We start from the raw sequence: 23,518 nt of genomic DNA, 5'->3' as shown, positions 1-23,518 counted from the left end.
GCTGCATGGTCTGGCCTGGGTCCACCTCCCCAGTCTCTTCTCTTTTTGCTCTTTCTTTCTGTGCCAGCAACACTGTGCTTGTTTCAGTTGCTTGGATACTCCACACATCCTTCTCTATGTGCTGCCTCTCATGTTCACAAGTTAACTCCTATTTGATCTTCGGTTCTCAGCTCAAGTTACTTCCTTAGGGAAGCATTTCCTGAGCCTAAGTCCAGGTCAGGCTCCTTTTTTGAGGTCTCATAGAACCATGTTTCTTTCCTCAGAGCACTTAATGCAATTGTAATGAAAATACATGATGATTTAAACACGATCTACCTCTTCCACTAGACTTTGAGCTTCATGAGTCAGGGATTATGTCTTTTTAAATAGGCATGGTATTTCCAGTGCTTGGTACAGAGTTAGTATTCAATAAATATTTGTTGAAATAATATTTCATTTGTGTTTTATTTGCATTGATGCATTCAGGTAACATGAGTAAACAGGTCAAGCATATGAACATTTTAGAGATAGGTGAATAGGAGTATGTAATGGGAATGAAGAATTATGGAAATAGCTATGTCCATTTTAGCTCAGACTAGTAAGCTTGAGCAAAAGTCATAAGGGTTTTTTTTTTGATAAATCTAGAACTTTTTTTTTGAGTGGGTGAATCTTCAAAAGCTGCTTTAAAAGATGGCAACTGGTGAGGATTGGAAGTAAGGAGAGCAGAGGAAAGTTTTTAGGCTATCCAGTAAAAAAAAAAGAAATCCAGACCCAATTTCTATTTTCTCTCCTCTCTAAAACAGAACCATCAGCCTTTATAGTCTTTGTATTTGAGATAAGATGCTGGAGGAGATGAGGAGCCATGGGTCTGGGTGCTTTACAGAGGAAAATCAAAGGACAGATGAGGAATTTGATATCCCCTTATGGTCAGTTTCATCTAAAGTTTTAAAGAGAATTCAAGGTGGGGAGAAAGATCTCAACAGCTTGGTTGGTGCTAAGGAAAAAATGAAGACGCAAGGAGTCCAACAAAGGGAAGGAAGGATGAAATTAGCCTGGGTAAATAGGCATCTAAACCAATGAAAAGGGGAAGGAGCAGGTGGAAGAGCATTGCCAAGAACAGAGAGGCAGCATTAGGCAGCTAGCTCTGGGGAACACAAAAGCTGGTGGAGCAGAAGATCTAGTCAACCCACTTCTTTGTGGGGGGATTGGGCACAGATGATGACATCTGCTGTGAACAGATGTTGGATACCAAAAGAACTGTGAGATGTTTGGTTGCAGTTCGCTGGGACTGTACACACAGATGTTATTATGTGATATTGTTACTTCACATATTATTATGTATTATTTTACTGTGGGGTATAAGATGTCACCTTTACCAAATAATACAATATAACATAATCTTTACATTATTTTCAGAGTAGAGATCATTTATATCTTTTAACTTTTTGGTATTTTATGTATATACATATTTTAAAATTAGTTAATTAATTTATTTTTTGAGACAGGGTCTCACTCTGTCACCCAGACTGGTATGCAGTGGTGCAATCATAGTTCACTGCAACCTCAAACACCTGGCCTCAGGCGATCTTCCTCTCAGCCTCCTGAGTAGCTGAGACTATAAGCTTGTGCCACCACACCCAGCTAATTATTTTTATTTGTAGAGATGGGGGTCTCACTATGTTGCCAGGTCTAGTCTTGAACTCCTGGTCTCAACTCCCACCTCAGCCTCCCAAAGTGCTGGGATTACAGGTTTGAGCCAACATGTCTGGCCTGAATATAAATGGGCTAAAAATGCCACATACCTCAAATCTTCTTTGGTATCAAGTAAGGCACTAATTATTATACAGATAGAAGTACACACACACACACACACACACACCCATGCATATGCATATATACACATACATACCACTTTCTCTGGTATTTTTCCAGCCTGATTCTCAGTCCAGCTTGTGGGCTTATTGGGATCCTCCTCATAATTGTTGGCTTCCTTTGAGATTAATTTTTGTAAAACCTCTGCTACTTCATCTTCCAGTGTATGTGCTTGGCTTTCTGTGATCTATCATAAAAAGGCAAAACATATATAACTGCTATATTCCCAGTCTTGTTATTAAAAAATAATGTGGACTAAACTGCAGTCAAACATGTATTTTTTAAAGAGGAATCGTCTGAACCATCTTTCAGACAGCCCTCACTTATGCCTGCACCACATGCTGGCTGTTATAGGGATTGCTCAGCACTCCTGGAAGAAGTATCTTTGGGCCCACCATGCAAGCTGTTAGTTCTATCTGTTGAAACCCATGGACCACATATTTTGAGAAACACCCTGAGCATTGCCCCTCCACAGCTTTGGGTCATAGTCAGATAACCTTTGACATCCTATAACATTAGCATCTTAATAAAGCCTGTCAGGGCCAGGTCAGGGCAGAAGAGCCAAGCTGAGGTGGATTCAAATTAGATCACCTGGAGTTTCAAAAATACACATCACATGCTTTTGCTCATGTTATTTCTTTTTTTGTCACATACATGTCTTTTACCTCTGCTGGTTATATCCTAACCATCCCTCTAAGCTTCCTTCATACGCCTCTTCCTCTGAAGCCTTTCCTTACTGCCAGTTGGATATAAGCTATTCTCTGGCTGTTATGGTTTTTAAGCAGCTGGCATTTTGGGCATGTGTCTACTTGCCTAGTTCTTCTGATGGATGATAAACTCCTAGAAAAAAAAGAATGGTGCTTTGCTTGTCCTTAAAACCTACGGGTCCTAGTAGAAGGAAGACACATTATAAACACTTGGCTACTTGATGCAAGGGACTTGGCTTCTTGGCATACTCTAAACTGCACTAGGAATTTGGTTTATTTCCATGCACATGACTTACAAGGCCGAGATTAAGTAGTTTAGAAACAATCTTGTCAAACACGGCTCTGTCATTTTCTTCATAAATCCTGGCAGCGATTTTATGGACAATGTCTTCAGCGGTTAAAGGAGTCCCGTCTAGTTGATGAAGACCATCTGGATCATCTAGACAGAACGACCACAACTTCACACCATAGTGATCATAGATCTATTTCATGCATCATATTATACTTATAATCTGTACTTCGCTTTTGTATATTCAGATATGTTTGAAATGTATTTATGGTGGTTCTCAGTCCACAGAAACCCTTGGTTTGAAATAAAATTGGTCTTCTTGTTAAAAACTTAGTATGATAATGGACATTCTGAAACTTTCTTAGGTGACTATAAGAGGAAGGAAAAGCTAAAGGCAACAGAAAAGTCGTCTCCATTTATTGTTATCACCAATAATACAAACCATATTATACTTTTTATTAACATAGTATGCCATATTTATATAGTATGTCATATTATTCAATGTACCCTTCTATATATTGTATGATTTGATATTCCAGTTCCATACAGGGAATAGATAGTTTGGTAATATCCCCACATGTACTACCTTTGCAGGCAAATTCCTGGGGTAGGGGCAGGGACTTCTACCTCACACTCAGAATCAGACAGTGTGTACTGAAGATTTTATGACTCACCTAAAATAAATATTTACTTCTAATTGAACTTGTATTAGAGTGTCTTTATGTAAAAAAGGCAGCTTAAGGTGACAAAACTCATCCTTAGAGAACAGGGATCTTACTGTAGTTTATGTGCCTGGAATTTAAACTTTTAAAATATGGCAACAGATCTGCACAAAGCAATATGTAAATCTTTGCAGAGAAGCATGCTCATATGTTCCCTTGGCTTTCCTAGGAATACATTTGGCAATACAACTTCAGACTAAAGTAAGGACCCATCCTGAGGGAAAGGGCTAGTGGCAATGAAGCATTGTAGCACATCCATGGAGATCTTCCAGGAATCAATTATTAGTCATCTCCAATCTATACTACATTGAGTGGATCAAATTTACAATGCACTTAATTCTCCCTGTTTCCTCTGGAAAGATTGGAAAGATCAGAATTTTAGCCCCAGTGATATCTCTGGTTAGCTATATCCTTGGATCACTGTAAAGGACTCTAACAAGGTATCTATTTCATGGGATTGTTGTGCCATTAAAAGTAATGGCAAAAACCACGATTACTTTTGCACCAACCTAATATATGAAAGCTAATGTATTATTGTTATTATGCACAGTGGATTTGTATTTTGAAATAAAGGAACAGCAATTATCTTCTAGAGAATATGGAAATTGAATCTCCGGCCAGATTCTGCCCAGACAATACTCATCATATTCACTCAAAGAAAGAAGAGCCTAGTATTTCTATTCTGATTCTGCTCTTTTCTTCCATGGGTTTTGGGGATTTGGACAGGGAATTTATCCCGTGGCTTTTCTTTCAGACTCTATGAAAATAGAGGTATATGCAGCCTCAGGCAGAATATCTCTTTCCTGTTTGGAAAGAAGCTTAGGAAAATGAGTGGGGGTAATTATACATGGAGGACTGGAAGTTCTCTGTCAGTACAAAATTGCTGAGCTGTTGGCCAGCCCATGAGCCATAAGCCCTTTGAGCTGAGTACCAGAGAGACAAAAAAGCAGAAAAGCCCCTAAGAAAAACAAACAAACAAACAAACAAACATAAAATCAGTTCTCCTCCTGGCTGGCTGAAAATTTGGATCATCATCTATTTTTCAGGAGCAGAGACTCACTATTATGTGTCTGATTTTTCCATTTGTGGATTGCAAGTCAGGTTGTCAGGAATACATAGAGCAGAAACTGCCCCAGTCTATGCAGAGGTGGAAGAATTTATTTCCCTTCCCACTTATCTATCCCTCAGGATCCGTAAATGGAGGAATATTGGTTGCCTCCTAGACCTGGAAAATAACTGAGATGACTGTTTTTCAGTCCATTTACTTCACAACAGGGAGGATGTTAGTAACCCACTGAAGAGTCTTTGCTCTGCTGCACTGCTGTACTCTCTTGAGCCAGGAACTTAGGTCTCCCCTAGCAGTGCTTTGCTGGATGGGGTAAACAGTGGAACGTGTGACCATTGCTCCTCACCTTTCCCTGATTTCCTTCACTATTCTAAAATGGATAGTATGACTCAGAATGGCTTCCCTCCTGCTCATGAAGGGGTATTTCACCCTCCATGTATAGACTCCCAGAGGGGAGCCAAACATGGGTTTAACACATAACTTTTGTTAAGTAGCCACAACATTCTAAGTGAATGTCAAAGGGTCATGTCCCAAGTCATCATCTGCCCAGTTATGTTTTGAATCCCTAGCATCTAACATAGCACTTGACATTCATTTCTTCAATATATTTTAATTAAAGTCTTATTAAGTGCCAGACACTGGAAATAGAGTGATGTAAAAGTTAGGCATGCTCCCTGACTACACAGGGTTTATTGTCTAGCTCATAGTCCAATACATAGCAATTGCTCAATAAATATTCGAATGCATACAGGAGCCCCAAAGCACTACTTTATAAGAGAAATTTGGAAAGATCCTAAATTGTGCATACTATAGAAAACACTGAAAAGGAGAATTGATGGGTCCTATAGTACAAGCCTGTTTGGAAGCTTCCTAAAGGCGAGAGTAGGTCTGGGAACACATCCGGCAGAAGTTAGCTTCCTTTACCTTCCCCTCTGGGATGAAGTCTACATGCATCTGAGGTTCTATTCAACTTAGTGGCCAAAAACCCTCTGGTTTCAGGATTTCCAGAGCACAAAGGGAGACCAGAAGCTTACTCACAAATCATTTTCTCCAAGAACCTTGGCCTGTCTTCTCTGTGATCTCAAGTGGAGTTAATACCTCCTACGGTAAACCTGAAGTCATTAGGACTAGCACTTGGTAGTTCCAAACATACTTGGGATGGTAATAAAATGTTGAACAGTTAAAAAATTAGTTGCTCAAATTAGCGGTCAGATCAAAAACAGATCTATGTCTCTGCCTGCATGTACAACCAGTTTGACCAATCCAGCCAACTCAATATTAGGCTATTTTATTAAATCAAATGATCACTTCGGTTGAAGTGGTTGAATCTGTTTTGTATGCAGTTATAATCAGTGTCTATTTGTAGTCCCAATATTTTAAGTAAAAAAGTCGAATTCAAGATTTTAAAAAGTAAATTTCCCTGAGTAGCATGGCATATGATATATGTCAAAATATAAACCCATTGCCTCCATCCCACTTCATAGGTACACATGACACTTCAGAACACTCCTAGGTTATTATGTCCTATGAAAGTCCAATTTAATAGTCAGTTGTTTTCTGGCAGAGATAATCAACATAAATCTCCTGTAGCCGTGGAACCGAATAAGGACAGGGAAGAAAACCTGTACTTACTCCTAAGCACTGGTTCTCAAAAATGAAAAACACACTTTCCTCCTTAATGCCTAGGTATGGCAGTTCATTTATTCCCTCATATATTATTTCATTTGTTCATTCATTCATTCATTCATTCATAAATTTATTCAATGAATTCATGGGCTTCCAGGCACTGGGGTTACAATGTCTCTATTCTTATGAAGTTTTCAGTTTAGTTTTGGAGAAAGGCATTAATCATAAATAATCACACTTATGAAGGTAAAATTACAAACTGCATGAAGTGCCATGAAGGGCAAGAACAAGGTTTCTATCAGATTATGTGTGCAGGATGAACCTAGAAATGTAGTCAGGAAGCAGTCCATGCAGGACTGTGCAAGCTTCATTAAGGACTTTGGTTTTCCTGTTTTGTTTGTTTGTTTGAGATGGAGTCTGGCTCTGTCGCCCAGGCTGGAGTGCAGTGGCGTGGTCTTGGCTCACTGCAGCCCTTGTCTCCTGGGTTCAAGTGATTCTCCTGCCTCAGCCTCCCAATTAGCTGTGACTACAGGTGCCCACCACCACTCCTGGCTAATTTTTGTATTTTTAGTAGAGACGGGGTTTCACCATGTTGGCCAGGTTGGTCTTGAACTCCTGACTTCGGGTAAGGAAACTACCACATTGGCTGCCAAATGAAGAATGAGTTGGGGAGAGGCGGAGTGGTTGCTGGGAGAACTGTAGATTTTGCTATAGTTTACATGAGACATAATTGGAGCTTGGACAAGGATTGGAGTTTGGACAAGTACAGAGAAAAACAATTGAGAGATACACAGACATAAAATTAGTAAGTTTTGGCAGATTAGAATTTGAGAGGTGAGGGAAAAGATAAATAGTTTGATCCTAGATTTCTGTCTTTAAAAAACTGGATGGATAGTAGTGCCTTTCCTAAAGAAACAGTACTCTAAGAGGTCTAGGTTGTGAAGTGGACAAAGATTATGAGTTTAATCATGGGCATGCTAAATTTGAGGTGCTTCTGACACTGCCAAGGGAAAATGTCAAATAGGTAAACAGATAAATAGGTCTATAGCTAAGAGAAGTCTGGCCTAGTGATATGGGATGTTAGGATATAGATGTAATTGAAGCCACGTAAAGGTTAGGATGACCTAAGGAGAAAAGATATGGCTAGGAGGAAACACTGAAAAGGAAATAGTGGATATTTCACCTTTTTTGTGCAGGGTGGGAGGGTACTTTATTGATCTAATTATTTGAAAATTATGATATTTTGTGTGTACTCATTGTTAAAATAAATCTGAATGTTCAAATGAATTTAATACCATAAAATACAAATACTAGATTAAAAAATGTTTTCAGAGCATCACTAAAGGAATTTTTAAAGGGAAAATAAAATTTGGCACTCTGTGGAGCTGGGGCTCTACACGTTATCAGTAAATATATGCTTTATCTCAATTTTGGACTTGACTAATAAAGGATTATGAATGTTTAAAAGATATTTTTAAAATATTGGACTTTCCCTTAACCCATTATAGGAAACTCCACGTTAACAAAAAGTTCTTTTTTTCTCATTTACCTTGAAATTTATGATCCAATCCACTCTTAGTAGAGTCATAATCATCTATCAGTTTTCGATTCTTGGTTGAATCAACATCTTCCACATTCAACTTATTATCAAGTGGGGAGCTTCTTATAGATTGTCTTTCTTTCTCAATTTTTTCCTTTTCTGTTATTGCCTTTAGCAGGTTCAAGTTATCAACAAAAGAATAGTTGCTCTGACCTGGCTTGTTTTCTGGAAGAATAGCCCCAAACCCAACACAGCCATTTTAGTTCAGATTCTCATAGCCTACATTATTTAAATTAACATCAATATGATTTCTTTTTACCTGGAGGATATGTTTTTTTAATCTTGTCTTCTTCTGCTTCAGCAATCTGTGAAGCAAACAGGAGATAGACTTGGTTTAAAATCATTGCTCCACTACTTACCAAGTACAAGAGCCAAATGATTTAATCTCCATGGGATTTAATTGTCTTGTTTGTAAAATGTGGATAATTCCTATTTCAGAGCACTGTTATAATAATTAAATGAGATAAAATTAAGGGCAGATGCTCAATCAGTGTTAATTTCTTTCTCCTATAATATTGTTGAAAGAGAAATCTCTGGTAAATTAGGCAATCTTACAACAGAGTGGATGTGATGCTGAGCTTACTGGGTTATTATATAGTTACTCTATGTATTCATTATACAGAACTCAATGTAAATAACTGCTAGGGCATAGAATTTACCAAAACTAGATTTCCCGTCCTAATTTCTGTCAATTAACTATTAAGTTCCTGATGTTTGTAAATTCAAAATGACCAAAATGTCACAGCATAATTACATTAAATAATAATAACTAAATCAAAATGAAATAGCATTCATAATGTTACTTTTGACCTACCTGTTCATTCAAAGGTCTTTCTGCACTTAATTCTCTATTATGTAGAGATTTGTCTGGAATAAACACATGTGAATATAAATTTAATTGTGCGTTGAAGGACAAAATATGCCTCTTATTAAATAAAATTTTTATAAAAAGGAAAAATATTAGGAGAAATAATTTTGGATGACTATGAAACAAATGCATATTAACAAAGATTATCAAGATTATACAGTAATAGTAATTATCAATATTGCCTTGTTTATTATCTTGGTGTATTTCTTGAGCTGACAGAATCACACTTTTTTTTTTTTCTGACCAGAAATTTAACATATAGTTCTAACACTAGGGTTACCAGCTATTCTCAGCTACAGAGAGCATAATTTGGATTGGTATTATTGGCACACTAAAAACTCTTTCATCATATACTGCATATATAATGAATAGACTGTCTGAGAAAGGTTGTAAGGCAACTAGAAAACAATCCAAGCCACTTTAGGTGAAAAAGGTTCCCTTCCCTTTTCAAAATAAGATCTTTAAAAACAACCCATATTATTGCTCTATCATTTTAAAAGTGAAGGAAAAAAAATCTGTCTTCTGTCTCTAAATTCGAACTGATTTCTCTGTCCGTATTCATGGATATGATTTGATCAGAAAACGCGTCAGGATGATTTACAGCTCACGTATTATGCCAAACTTTACCTTTTCGTGGCGAAATAAAAGGAAGGTAGGAAGAAGAAAAGTGTTCACATACCTTGGCTTCCTCCAGGTTTGGGGAAAGCTTGAATCGGGAGCACTAACACCAGAATCCAAGTGCTGGTCCCGAGGAACCCCATTCTTCCACGCTCGGCTTGGGTCACAGCCCGGCGCTGGGCTCCTGGAGCTGTAGCTTTTGTTATGAATGAAAAGGAGGAGTAAAAACAGGAAGAGCCAGGAGGGCGGGTGTGGGGCGGGAAAGGGGCCGGGACTGGGCGGCTGCAGGATCTCTGACACTCGACTGTCAAGGGATAAGCAGGGTTGGGGCGCGCGGGAGTCAAGTCTCCAGGTAGAGGGGAGCGCTGTCCGCCCTGTGGGTGCTGAAGTTCCTGTGACGCGGAGACTGCCGCGCCAGGGCGTAGCTTTACTCTCGCTCCCTCCTGGAGAGGAAGTGAGGAAGGAAGCGCATGCTCCATGCACGCCAGAGGCGGGAGGGGATGGCGTCGGTGACTCCAACGCTACTCCAATCCCCCGGGAATGGAACAAAGGAAGGGCGACCGGCCAGCTGGTGTATTTTCTGTGCTGCAGTCCTAGGGTGCTCCTGGGCTCAGGGTCAGCTGGCTTGTCCTAAGCGTGACAGAATTGTCCCAACCTCCCAAGTAAATGTTACTTCAAGGGCCAAATGCCTTCTCTGCCTGTGCACCTGTCAAGGAGATTTAGATAACCTTGTGCGAGGAGTTCTGCTTCGGGATTCTTCTTTTGGGATATCTGCTCCAGAATCCCTTCCTTCCATTCACCTCCTGTACCCAAAAGGTAGATATAATTATAATCTCTTTAGAAAAGCCCTGCCTTTTGTGGTCTGTGTTGACGTATCAAGCATCCCTCAGCTCTACCGAGGCTTTTGAATTGGGAAATTCAAGGAACAGTCTTCCAAATAGTCAGATTGCTGCAGTACGCTCTCACTCTCTGATGCTGAAACACAACAACAACAGAAACAGTCCTGAGTAGACGAGCAGCAATGGCAAATTCTCCTTTCCCCACCAAGTGGAACCTCCCCCACTTTACACACACACACCACACAACTAAATTAGAAAAAAGAAGCTGCATTTCTGTAAAATCTTGCCCAGAATTTAATTATGCCCAAAGACCTGGCTGTTCCAGGGGTCCTTCAAGAGAGGGGATAGTCATGAAAAGCATTTTTCATCTTTACTAAGTCAGGGAGGTGCTTCCTATGTTCTGAGAATATTCCCAGAAGCCTAAGGTTATTGTATACAAGGAACTATCAAAAGACTTTAAATGATGAAAACAAGCAACATTAATGTGAGCAGGATGCTGAGTAAGCTCTTTAGTCTCTGATTTTTAAACAGAACTTGGACCTTTTCCTCTGGACTGCGGCATGCTGGGAACCAGTCTGAATAATGACCAAAGAGAAGGATTCAGCACAATCAGGCCTTTGATTTCTGCACCCTCCTTTTCAAGGAGGAAGTTATTCAAGTACCTAAAAACAAACAAACAACCAAGCTGACAAACAAATCTCCCTAGCTCTGGAGGTTTTTGAGTTTGGAAGTCACTCAAATACTTCCTTTGAGGATCTAAAGAGTATTCTAAATCTAACAGCTCCTTCAAAACAAAAAACTCTTTATTGGCAGTGATAACACAGCATTATTATCCCAGTATACTGCATTAAAAAATTAAGTCATATTTTAAAATCCCAGCTGAATGAAGGGTATATTTCCTTAGTTTCCTTTTCTTTATGATGGAAATTACAGGCTCTGTTTACCTCACACTGTTATTATGAAGATCAAATGGGTACATGTTTTGAACTAGTCATTTTGATACCAAGAATATTTTGATATAGCCTAAGAAAATAAGTCATGAAACGTTTTCAGCTTTTATGAAACATTACCCAACGCTATCTGAAATAGCCATTCACTGATCCTGAGACTCACTGACCTAATCCCTCAGCTTCACTTTGTCCTTTGTCCCATTCCTGACTCATTTATCTCCTCAATACATGTTTGCAATTGGGAGAGACTCAGGATGGGATGAAGGTCAGGGATGTCTGTTGAGTACATTGCATTGCTTGCCCAAAAGAAAAAGGGTATTTTGTCTCTTTCTGCCATTTGGACTTAAAGTGATTATGTTAAATGGACACTAAATCTAGGATCATGTTATGTTTCTGAGCAAATGAGTGGTGGAGCATTGAGTAAACCATAGGCATGAATTAGTTTACATTATTCAGCCTTATGGATGATACCACTGGACTTAGTATAGGTCTGTGAATGGAGTAATCCTAAATTGTATTTATTCATCAATTCACTTAACAGGTGTTTATTGAGCATCTGAAATGTACCAGGTATTGAGATAGTTGCTGGGTGTACAAAGACAAGTAAGACACTAGTCACTGCTAGTCCTATAGCCTAGTAGAGAGAAAATATTGTGAATATAACAACAACTATTTGGTGAACAGGTTTCACATGCAACACACTATTCTTATTGAAATATAAGTGAATGAATAAGTACAAGAGAGTGTTATGTGTCCTTTTTGTATTTGCAAAGTTCAAGTAGAGTCTGTCCAAATAATGGAATGAATGGTCAGGAAAGATTTCAAAGAGAAGACAGCCCTTTTATTAATAATAAAAAGATTAAAATATTTGATTCTTATGTATGAGAACACTATAAACATGGAATAATATGAAAATATATGTTGAAATTACAAGACAAATAACATTGACACAGATCAGATAATTATTAAATCAACAATGTACAACGCACAGTGAGTTTGTCAATGCTGCTTGTTCATTTGTCAACACAAATGGAACAATTGTGGTGCGCTCATTCACTAGTGGAGAATATTATTTTTGAGCTGAGTCTTGAAGATAGAGACATTTGTAGGACGCTTTCATTTATTACAGAAAAAATATATTAATTATTATTGTATTTTTATAGAAAATTTCAAGCACAAAAGTAGAGGAAATATTGAAATAAGCATGCATGAATCCACTACCCAACCTCAATTATCATTAACTCATGACCATTCTTTTTATTCTATATTTCCGTCCACTTCATACCCCAATGAGTTGTTTATCCATTAAAAACCCCAGACTTCATCACGAGGTCAAGCGATCGAGACCATCCTGACCAACATGGTGAAACCCCGTCTCTACTACAAATGGAAAAATTAGCTGGGCGTGGTGGCACGTGCCTGTAGTCCCAGCTACTTGGGAAGCTGAGGCAGGAGAATCACTTGAACCCGGGAGGTGGAGGTTGCAGTGAGCCAAGATTGCACCACTGCACTCCAGCCTGTGAACAGAGACAGACTCTGTCAAACAAACAAACAAACAAACAAACAACAACAAAAACCCAGACTTCATACCATTTCATCCGTAAGTATGTCAAAGTATGTCAGTATATTTATGTAAAAGATAAGGATTATTTTTTCTAATGTTACTGCAATGCTTTTAACATACCTCCTCCTCATTATAATAATGCCATAGTATCATCAAATATCCAGTCAGATTCAAATTTCCCCCACTTGCCTCATACTGTAAATATTTTTACAGTTGGTTTACTTGAACCACGATTGCATTTGGTTGACATGTGAGAGACACATATGAGTAAGAATGGAAGGGCAGATGTTGCAAGGTTTTCTTTGACTTCCTAGATGAGATCATTTCTTCCTCAGGATACCATGCACACTCCCAGTTGGGCATATATCCCATATGCTGCTTTGTGTAGATGCTTTCTTTCTCCTTATTTCCAAAATAATAAATACATATTGAAGGAAAAAATTCTGAAAATACAGATAAGGAAAAAGGGGAAATATCTGATAGTGATAACCAATGCAAACTTTAGGGGTATATCCTGTTGTTGCACATTTTTTCTAAGAAAACTTTACACGTATATTTATAAAATTATATCTCTCACTGTGATTATATGCTTACGTATCTGGCTTTCTACCACACTACACTGTGAATTTTTCAAGGAAAGGATCTTGTTTCACTCATCTTTGATTTCTCAGCCCTTCTTACAGTGTCTAGAAATCCATCTGCTTAAATAAATGAAGGGATGGGGGGTTTCCTGTTTACCTTTGGTCTTCAAATCCTGAGGCTATGATGGCTATCCCACATTGGAGGATCTTGACACTGTCAGGACAATTCTCCACTCAGCACTTTCATTACAAAAGCGTATTCTCACAGAAGAGATGTTCATGAAAGGGCTAAGAATAGAGAGCCTGAGCTGGCAAGGTCCTCGCAGTTACAGAGTTATAGGAATGGATCTGTTGCTGTGAAAGAGACCGACACAGGATGCCAGCACTAGAGGTGGCTGCTGATATAGACGAAAGGAGAAATAAATGTGAAATCTAGAAATTCACCATCAGAGGAAAGTTGAAATAACAAAGAATAATGTAAATGAGCAAATAACAAGACTTAAGGAAAGTGAAGGCATGGAAATGAAAAGAAAAGGGCACATGAATAAGGAAAGTGGGCCCAAATGACAAGATCATATAGGCTACCTACAGACTGAAAAGTGCCAGAAATGAATCTGAGAGTGGGTAGGAGGAGAAAGTAGTAAACTTGTCTTGTTCACTTATCTTGCTTGTACCATAGTTGAACCAGATTGGGTCAGTCACCTACCCTGGGGGCATAGGAGGAAGATGCAAGAACTATGTTTGAGGGTTCACTCCAGAACCACAAGGGTAGAATGGCTTCCCAGAAGGAATCAGGGTGAGGCTATAAAGTAAACAAAAAACAACAGATGCACACGACACCATTAAATATAGTATTTAAAATGAATTAGCATTATTGAGTGAAAATATCAGGTTGCCTATCAGCAATGTGATTCCTATTATAGAAAGTGTGTGTGGCTGGGAGCAGGGGCTCAGGCCTGCAATCCCAACACTTAAGGAGGCTGAGGCAGGAGAATCTCTTGAGTCCAGGAGTTTGAGACTGGCCTGGGCAACATAGGGAGACCCCATCTCTCCTACCCCCACAAAATAAATAAATAAATAAATAAATAAATAGATAAATAAATAAGCTGGGCATGGTGGCGCATGCCAGTAGTCCCAGCTACTCAGGAGGCTGAGGTGAGAGGGTCACTTGAGCCCCGAGGCTGTAGTGAGCCATGATTGCAACACTGCACTCCAGCCTGGTGGATAGAGTGAGACCCTGCCTCAAAAACAAAAAACAACAACAACAAAAAAGTGTGTGTGTGCGTGCACATGCTCATACCTAGAAATTTATCTGGAAGTCTATTTCCCATAATATTTACAATGGTTACCTGGTTAGGATTTTTCTTTGTTCATTATGCAGTTCTCAGCTCCTTATATTTTCAACATGAGTATGTACTATGCTGTTTTATAATCAGAAAAGAACAATAAAACAACACAGTCTATGTAAATAATTTTATATGCTACAATGTTTCATATTCCATTATGTTTCAGACAATTGTAATAAACTGTTTTCATTTGGGATGTGAGAACACATTGTGATAAGGTCAGTGGAAGGGAAATTAAAATTTGGTGGGAGGGTTTTTTTTGTCTTCTCTGACACTCTGCTACTACTTGAGTGCCATTCTAAACAGTTTTTCACAGTGTACTGTCATTACTTACATGTCCTTTTCATTGTAACCTCCTAGAGGGGAGGGACTTGTCAGTACTCATCTATTTACCTCAGTGCCTAGCATATGTAGTAAAGAGGTCATAAATGTTTGTTGAATGGAATCTTATCATCTTATGAATCTATCTATAGCAGTTCTCTTACATGAGACTTGGTACCTTTTTTCCACGTGTATTCCACGAGTGTATTTCAAGTGGCCAAACCGCACAAATTCCTCATTAGCCCTGCCCATTCCCTCATTTTCCAGGGACAATGCCGCCAGGTAGACATGGGCATGCTTGAGGTGGGCTAAGACTTCCCAAATGCTCCTTAGGTTAGCACCCACCCTCTGCCCTGTGAGGCTCTGGAGCTGGGATTTGTGGCACTAGGAATTTGGAATAGGAAACTATTCTAGTTCTTCCCCCTGTTCAGTGATGCAGGTATGGGGGTTAGCAGGGAGGGAGATAAAAGGTACAAAGTGGCGTTTCTTTCTATAGGGTTCAGCCTTGGGGAATCTGCTAAAATACAGAGGGGATGTGCTCCCTTTTGAATCTTCACAAGGTACTAGCCATGCAACGTGTGTTCAGCTTGCATGAAGTTAAGGCCATTCTTGACCCCCTTCATTAGTGTGGTGGTCAGGCTGGCCCTGAGTGAGCTGCTTCAAACTCTTAGAAGTGTTGGTCAAGATCATCTGGATTTCTGAGGAGGAGAGAGTAAGCATCAGAAGCTTGGCCTCTGGCTGCTGGAAGGCACCTTTCTCTGGGTTGTGCAGAGGTGACAGAGCAGTAGGTGCACCAGAGTCATCCTTCATGGACCTCTGAGGTCAGGTAGAGAACAAGGTGGAGAAGGGCACCCGCCCTGACTCACCCCTGTCCTGGAGGTCATGCAGATGCTGATTAGTAGCATAGGAATGTGGCAGGGCTAAAGGAGTTAGAGACTTTGCTCAAAGTAAGGGGCTCCACGAAATCACTGGTCTCTGGGCCTACTGTGACTATTACAGGGTGGCAGGAATTGGGATTCCTCTGTCATTAGGTGTGGTGGGCTTTGAGCATGAGTTGTTTCTTCTCCATGGTTATAATGAGTGAAGATGATGAACAAGTGCCAAGAATCATGTCTTAAAGGAAGGCATGATTGGAGTTGTGATCAATGGCATAAACTGGGTCACCAAAGCAAGAGATCCAAAAGCAAGAACCAGAGCTCACTGCTTAAAGGGGCAGCGAAACTCAGTGAATTGATGAACTGGAGTACTAGGAAGAAGGTTGGTCTGGAAGAATTTTTGACTTGGTGTTTAGGCACCTACAGTGGCTTTTTATGCAGGTTGTTTCCTGCTTTGCCTGGTTGTGCCAGATCCATTAAAGGAACTGAAATGGACTGGCTGGGATATGTAGAAATGGGTACAGTCTAAGCGTCACCCCAGCACCCATGGCAGACCTTAGCTCTCCATTTCTCTTCTTTATGAACGCAGTGAGAGGTCTCCACAGGGCAGAAGGATTCCCATTTTAAGTTCTGGGTTTTTTTTTAATGTTATAAAAAGTATTTGTTTGTTTGTTTGTTTGCTTTTTTGAGACTGGGTCTCGCTCCATCACCCAGGCTGGAGTACAGTGGCATGATCTTGGCTCACTTGAGTCTCAACTTCCTGGGCTCAAGCGATCCTCCTGCCTCAGCCTCCTAAGTAGCTGGGACTACAAGCGTGCACCACCAAACCTGGCTAATTTTTTTTTTTGTAGAGATGGAGTTTTGCCATGTTGTTCGGGCTGGTCTCAAACTCCTGGGCTCAAGCAATCCACTTGCCTCAGCCTCCCAAAGTGCTGGGACTACAGGTGTGAGCCACCACAACTGGCCCCTTTTTAAGTTCTTATCTATAGATTCTAAGAGAGTCTAAGTTTCTAAATTTCAGATTCCATGAAGTAGTATTTCCTCTACATCAGTATCTGGGGCCTGGATGTGATAACTCAAAGAGAATTTCTCCCTAGAGATCAACCCAACCCTAGACAGTGGGAAGCAGCTTCTATCTAGTTGTACCAGATCCTGGTTGATAAAAAATGATAGCAAGGGACTGAGGAATCAATGTCCAGATGCAGGCAGTCTCCAATGGACCAAGGTGACAGTTCTTGTTCCTTGCCTTGGCTCCATGTTAGATTCCTCGGAGGGAGCTTCTAAAGTCTTCCCAAAGAAAAACAATGACCTAGAGACTGATGAAACTCTGGCCCGGTAGCACTAGAGCATTGTCCAAAGCTGGGCTCTCAAGTCAGTGGTAATGGTGGCTTAGAAGCCCCTCTTATGTGTGGCACGAGGGCTTCCTTGATCCATGTGGGTTTAATCCACTTACCTGACTCATGGTTCTGGAAGATTAAAAATATCTGGAAATCTTGCCTAGAAAGTTGAAGCAGCTCTGAGAAAAAACCAAGTCCTTAAATGGTGTGTATGTCTCTACACTTTTTGGTTCCCTGCTTTAACCCTGATTTCATCTTTTATTGCTGTCTCCCTTGCTTTCTTTAATCCAGTCATGTTAGATTCCTTGCTTTTGCTCACACACAGCAGGCCTGCTTCTTCTACCTCAGGATCTTTGCTGTTACTGTTTTCTCTTCCTGGAATGCTCTTCCCCTAGATATTTCCATGACTCAGTCCCCTACATACATTATCTTTCTGCTCAAAAGTCATGTTCTTAGGAAGTCCTACTGTCTCAAGTTGGGTTTCCTGGAAAGCCAACTCTGAAGTGGAAATTAGTATGCAGGAAGTTTGTTAGGGAGTGCTCTTGAACCAACTCCTATGGAAGAGAAGGAATGGGAAGGAAGTAGGATTTGGCAGAGGGACAAATTGAGCTGCAATGCAGTCTCAATAGAAGACCTTGCCAAACCTACAAGGAATTCTAAAGATGAGAGGACTCTTCAGAGCTGTCCTGAGCTGGAGTGGGAGGACTCAGCTTTTACATTTCTGTGTAGATCAGTCAATGGGTGTGAGCCTTTCCAGCATGACCTCGGATGAAGAGGTTCTTTTCAGCAGCTGGAGGAATAAGTCTTTGTGTCCTGAAGGGGGATCTGAGGACTGTATCTCAATGCTCACCACACATACTCTGGCCATACTCTGGCCCCCTATTTAAAATTGTAACCCCTTCCCCTGCAATCCCCCTTCCTATCAGTTGCGTGTTATTTCTCCATTGCACTTACCACCATCCAGTGTATTGCACCTTCACTTATGGTTTTTATTTGTTATCTCTCCCCCACATCTAGAATGTGAGATTTATGTGGACTGGGATTTTTGTCTACATACTATTTTTCATTGCTGTATTCCCAGCATCTACAATAGCATCTGACTTATAGTAAGTGCTCAACAGATATTGATGCCTGGAATTTGCTTTAAAATACCCAAGAAAAGAAAGTACATAGTTAGATAAATAGATAAAGAGAAAAAATAAGAGTGGCTATTAGTTGATAATTATTGTTTCTTGGCAATGAATACACAGGTGTTCAATATAATATCCTCTCAAAATTTTTCACAATAAAAAGCTTTGTACAAAAGGTTTATTTTAAATTTACTCCTCACTGAGGGAGGGAGTAGTAAGACAGACTATTCTTCTTTCCTCTTCCTTCTCCCAGTGGTATTCTGAAAATACAATTTAACATCTTCCTCAGTGGAGCAGAAAATCAATAGCATTGCTCTGGTGCTCTAAAGCCCATCCTCCAGCCAGTCGTCCTCCGGTGACCCAAAGTGACTTAGCTGCCAACTCCTCTGCAAGATTAGTGGTGCAATTAACAATCCTTGAAGAATTAGGCCAGCATTTCTTGTCAGACACTACATAGGTATACTTCGAATGAATGTATTCTGAGAAACTAAGAGTGATTAGTGATTCCCCCCGGCCCCACCTCCCGCCCCACTTTCAATAAGGCATGAAACAGTGACCAGGAGGAGCCTGTGTGAAAGTCCTCAGCTCTTCCCAAAAGAGAGGGTGGGTTGTTGACTCATGGAGGGGTGGGGTGGGGGCAGGGAAGAGAAACCAGCAGTTCCTTTTTCTCTGCTGCTCCTGTGGCCTGTCTGACCTTCTTTCTTTCCACTCTCCCTAGCTCCCTGAGCTCCAGGCACACTGGCCTCTGCTGCTGCTGACATGGTCAGACACACCCTTACGTTGGAGCCTTGACTGTGACCCTCTTGTCTACATGGTTTATTTCCTCACCTTCCCCAAGCCTTAGCTCAAATGTCACCTTCTCAGTGACGGGCTATTTAAAATTGCACCCTCTTTCTCCACTCCTGTACTCCCAACCCCATGACCTTGTTCTACTTTTTCATTATTCCTTGCCACTTGTCTCTTTCAAGCACGCTACATAATTTATTTATCCATCTATTTATTATTATATAATTTATTTATCTAATAATATAATGTATTGATCCATCTATTCTGAGTGCCTATAGTAGTGCCTGGCATGTACATAGTCATGGAAAAAGTTGAAAGAATAAATGGAGTTGAGTCCTGTGTTTCTCAGTATCTATACCTTCAAGATTTCTTCCAAGTCAGTCTTGGTTTTAATTACATTACTATCAGTCTCTCTCTGCTTCCCTTCCTCTTGCCGTATACCTCCATCCCTACAGTTCATACTTTAAAGCAACCAGGGTGATCTTTAAAAAATGAGTCTGATCAAAGATAAGTGTGGAGTTTAGGCAAAGCAACATAGGAAGTTTTATCCCCCTATGCCCAGTCACAGCAGGGAGCCATTACCACCCAAAGCCTGAGCCTGGTGTGAGGACTGACAGGACCTGCAGCCTTCAGTAGAGGATGCAGCCAGCAGGAGACAACCCATCAGAAAGGCAGCCAAGGAAATAAATCTCCTGACTCCACTCTCCTCCCTTCCTCTCATCTCCTACAAGTGCCCCCCAGTGACTGAACTCAACCAGAAACTAGAGGACAAGGGTGCAATTGAGGCAATCCTTAGAAGTCAGCCTTCTTGGGCACAGGGCAAGGTGGACAGTGGAAGTTAGGAGAGGGAGAACATGGAAGATACCCACTTTTTCTCTTCTATCATGTTGCTCTGGTCCCAAGGCCACCCTTCATATCACTCCCAAAATATGACAAGCTTTGTCCCAACTCAGGACTTTTGCACCTGCTCTTCTTTCTGCTTGTAGCTTGCCTTTACAAAATTAGCTCCTCATCCTGTCCTTACTCAATTATCTTCTATTACATCACCCTATTTCTTTCTTTCTTGGTATTTATGACAACATTTAATAAATTTGCTTCATGGTCCATCTCCTCCTCTAGACTATGCAAGCTCTTTGAGGCCAGGAACCTTGTCTATCTCATATTCCAACACGTGGAACAGAGTCTGGCATGGAGTAGGTGCTCAATAAACATTTTTTGAGTGAATGAACACATAAATGAATAAGCAAGAAAGTTTTAAAAGAAAATGAAGGTGAGCTGGCTGGCCAGATATTAAATTATAAAGCTAAAGTAACTAAAACAATTTGGCCCCAGCCCAGGGATAGAAAAAAACAGTCCAGAAATAGAACCACTGTCATAGCTTTCTAACTAGTTTCCCTGCAATATGGTGGCTTAGTACACGGTACAAGTGGCATTTAAAATCCATCTGTTTTGTGCTGCTATAACAGAATACCTGAGACTGGATAAGTTATAAACAATAGGAGTTTATTTGCCTCATGGTTCTGGAGCTGGGAAGTCCAAGATCAAGGGGTCACATCTGGTGAGGGCCTTCTTGTTGCGTCATAACATGGTGGAAGACATCACATGCAGGACAGTGTGCAAGAGAGTTGAACTCACTTTTACAACAAACCCATTCCCACGATAAGGACATTAGTCCATTAATCCCATTAATTCCAGGGTTAGGCTCTGTCCTCATGACATAATCACTTCTTAAAGGTCCCACTTCACAACACTGTTGCACTGGTGATTAAGTTTTCAACACATGAACATTGGAGGGCACATTTAAATGATGTTTGTATGATTAGCTAACAATTTTTTATTAAAATATTTGGGAGACCAAGGTGGGTGGATTGCTTGAGCCCAGGATTTTGACACCAGCCTGGACAACAGAGTGAAACCCCATCGCTACAAAAAATAAAACATTAGCCAGATGTGGTGGCATGCATCTGTAATCTTAGCTACTAGGGAGGCTGAGGTGATAGGATCACCTGAGTCTAGGGAGATCAAGGTTGCAGTGAGCCATGATTGTGTCACAGCATTCCAGCCTGGGCGGCAGAGTGAGACCCTGTCTAAAAGAAAACAAAAAAGAAAAAGAAAAATGAATGTATTCCTCACACCTTCATTGAAATAAATTGTATACAGATCAAACATGTAAAGTGAAAACATGAAAAAAAATGTGTGAATACTTTGACAGTCTTTTTGTTTGTGTGTTTTTTTGAGACAGGGTCTCACTCTGTTGCCCAGGCTGGAGTGCAGTGACGTGATTATGGCTCACTGTAGCCTTGATGTCTCAGGCTCAAGCAATCCTCCCATCTTAGCCTCTTGAGTAGCTGGGACTACAGATGTGAGCCAACAGGCCCAGCTAATTTTTTAATTTTTTGCAGAGACAGGGCATCCCTACATTAACCAGGCTTGTCTCAAACCCCTGGGCTCAAGAGCTCTTCCTGCCTTGGTCTCCCAAAGTGCTGGGATTACAGGCATAAGCCACTATGCTCAGCCTACTTTCATAATCTTGAGAAGAAAAACACTATCCTAAACATTACAGATAGAAAACATAAAGGGCTGAGTGCTGTGACTCATACCTGTAATCCCAGAACTTTAGAAGCCAAGGTGGGAGGATCACTCGAGGCCAGGACAATATAGCCTGGACAATAAGCCAGACCCTGTCTCTACAAAAAATAAATATATTAACAGGGCATGGTAGTGCATGCCTGTAGTCCTAGCTACTCCATAGAGGGTAAGGAGGGAGGATCCCTTGAGCTCGGAAGTTGAAACTACAGTGAACTGTGATTATGTCACTGCACTCCTGTCTGGGAGATAGAGTAAGAACTTGCCTTAAAAGAAAGAAAGAAAGAAAGAAAGAAAGAAAGAAAGAAAGAAAGAAAAGTGAACATAAAGAAAAAGAATGATAAGATATCTAAAATTCATGTTTTAAGAAATTACAAAAGTGTTATAAGTTTGAAAAACCAGGAAAATACCTGCAAAACTTAATTTCCATAATATATGAAAAGCTCATATAAATCAACGATAAAGTGGAAACACTCTAAAAGAAAAATAGGAAAAGGACACAAACAGAAATTCAAAAATAGGAAGAACATTCATTAAGTTATAAAATGTTCATTTTACAATGAATATAAAATATCATTTTTGAATTTTCAAATTAGCAACAATTGAAAATATTGACAACACTAAATGTTGACCAGTATATTAGTTTCTTACTGCTTCTGAAACAAACTACCCCAAATTTAGGGGCTTAAGATGACAAAAATTTATTATCTTATGGTTTTGTAGGTCAGAATTCCAATACTTGTTTCACTGGGCTGAAATCAAGGTGTCGGAAAGGTTGCCTTCCTTCTGGAGACAGTAGGGGAGACTCTAAAGAAACTCAGTTTCCTTGCTTTTCCCAGCTCCCAGCAGCTGCCGCATTCATTGCTCATGGCCCCTTCCTCCATCTTCAAGGCCAGCGAGTTTGCTTCTCCCTCTGACCTTTCTTCAGTGGTCACATCTCCCTCTGACAACAGCCTGAAAAGGTTCTCTCCTTTAAGGACCCATGTGATTAGGCTGGGCCTACCCAGATAATCCAGGATAATCTTCCCATCATGAGGATGTGATCATCCTCATGACTTAATCACATCTGTAGAGTCCCTTTTGTCGTAGAAGGTAACATACAGGTTCCATATATTAAGACAAGAACATCTTTGGGGGTGGGATGAGGTGGAAGAAGATGTATAATTCGGCTTACCACAGCCAAGGTGAGGGAAAAAAAGGGACATTTCATTTAGTTTTCCTGATAAATCTTACTTTAAGAATGTGCTCTAAGGCAGAATAACCCAAATTGTGTTCTTCAGAACTTTATATAAATTTTCCTCTTAGGAACACAGGAATATTAGAAGATTCGCATTACACATTAGCATCATAAAGTTTATGAGGTCCACAATTTAAAAAACAAAACAAAAATAGTTTTTAACATTTCCTAAACTTCTTTAGCCATGGAATCTACTTTCTTGCATAACATTGGTTAACATTCAATTACTAAAAGTTATAATATAATTGAACTTTATGTTCATATGTATAAATACAATACATACTATACATATATAATTATAACAAAGGGTTGTGTTTCTATTTTGTCTCCACAACTAGCTCAGTCTTTGAAAAGAACACTCAGAAAGAAATATTGCAAATAATAAATATGTGAGTGGTCAAAAACTTATGAAAAATAACACCCAATGAGTAATAAGAGAAGCACAATGTTTCAAAGGAAGAAACTATTAGTTTTCTTTCAAATTTAGGAAAGGTTTTTGAAAAGATAAATGCTAGATTTGGCAAGGATATGGAAGAACGTGTCCTTAAGTATATCGTTCTGGTGAGAGAGCAATTGGCATAAGCCTTTTGGAAAGCAGGTGGGTTATATAAATCAAAAG

General features: G+C 40.0%; 1 protein-coding gene across 2 annotated transcripts in view; it reads right to left on the bottom strand.

Annotated features, from left to right (window-relative positions):
• Positions 1–9,799, bottom strand: part of SCG3 (secretogranin III) — a 39,493-nt gene extending 29,694 nt beyond the window's left edge. Inside the window, exons 1-6 of one of the 2 annotated variants that reach the window (XM_510407.7) lie at positions 9,409–9,797; positions 8,676–8,728; positions 8,121–8,166; positions 7,811–8,026; positions 2,855–2,997; positions 1,889–2,038 (exon numbers count right to left, since the gene is read on the bottom strand). In XM_510407.7, the coding sequence (XP_510407.3) occupies positions 1,889–2,038; positions 2,855–2,997; positions 7,811–8,026; positions 8,121–8,166; positions 8,676–8,728; positions 9,409–9,490 (690 nt within the window). In that variant the 5' untranslated portion in view covers positions 9,491–9,797. Of the gene's footprint in view, positions 1–1,888; positions 2,039–2,854; positions 2,998–7,810; positions 8,027–8,120; positions 8,167–8,675; positions 8,729–9,408 lie in introns of both variants that reach the window. The other variant, XM_009429130.3, reaches the window with a different exon arrangement.
• Between the last annotated feature and the right edge of the window lie 13,719 nt (positions 9,800–23,518).

This window comes from Pan troglodytes, chromosome 16 (assembly GCF_028858775.2).
Source record: "Pan troglodytes isolate AG18354 chromosome 16, NHGRI_mPanTro3-v2.0_pri, whole genome shotgun sequence".
Classification (NCBI taxonomy): Eukaryota; Metazoa; Chordata; class Mammalia; order Primates; family Hominidae; genus Pan; species Pan troglodytes.
Note: the sequence above shows the minus strand (reverse complement) of the source record. Positions and strands in the feature narration are given on the sequence as shown.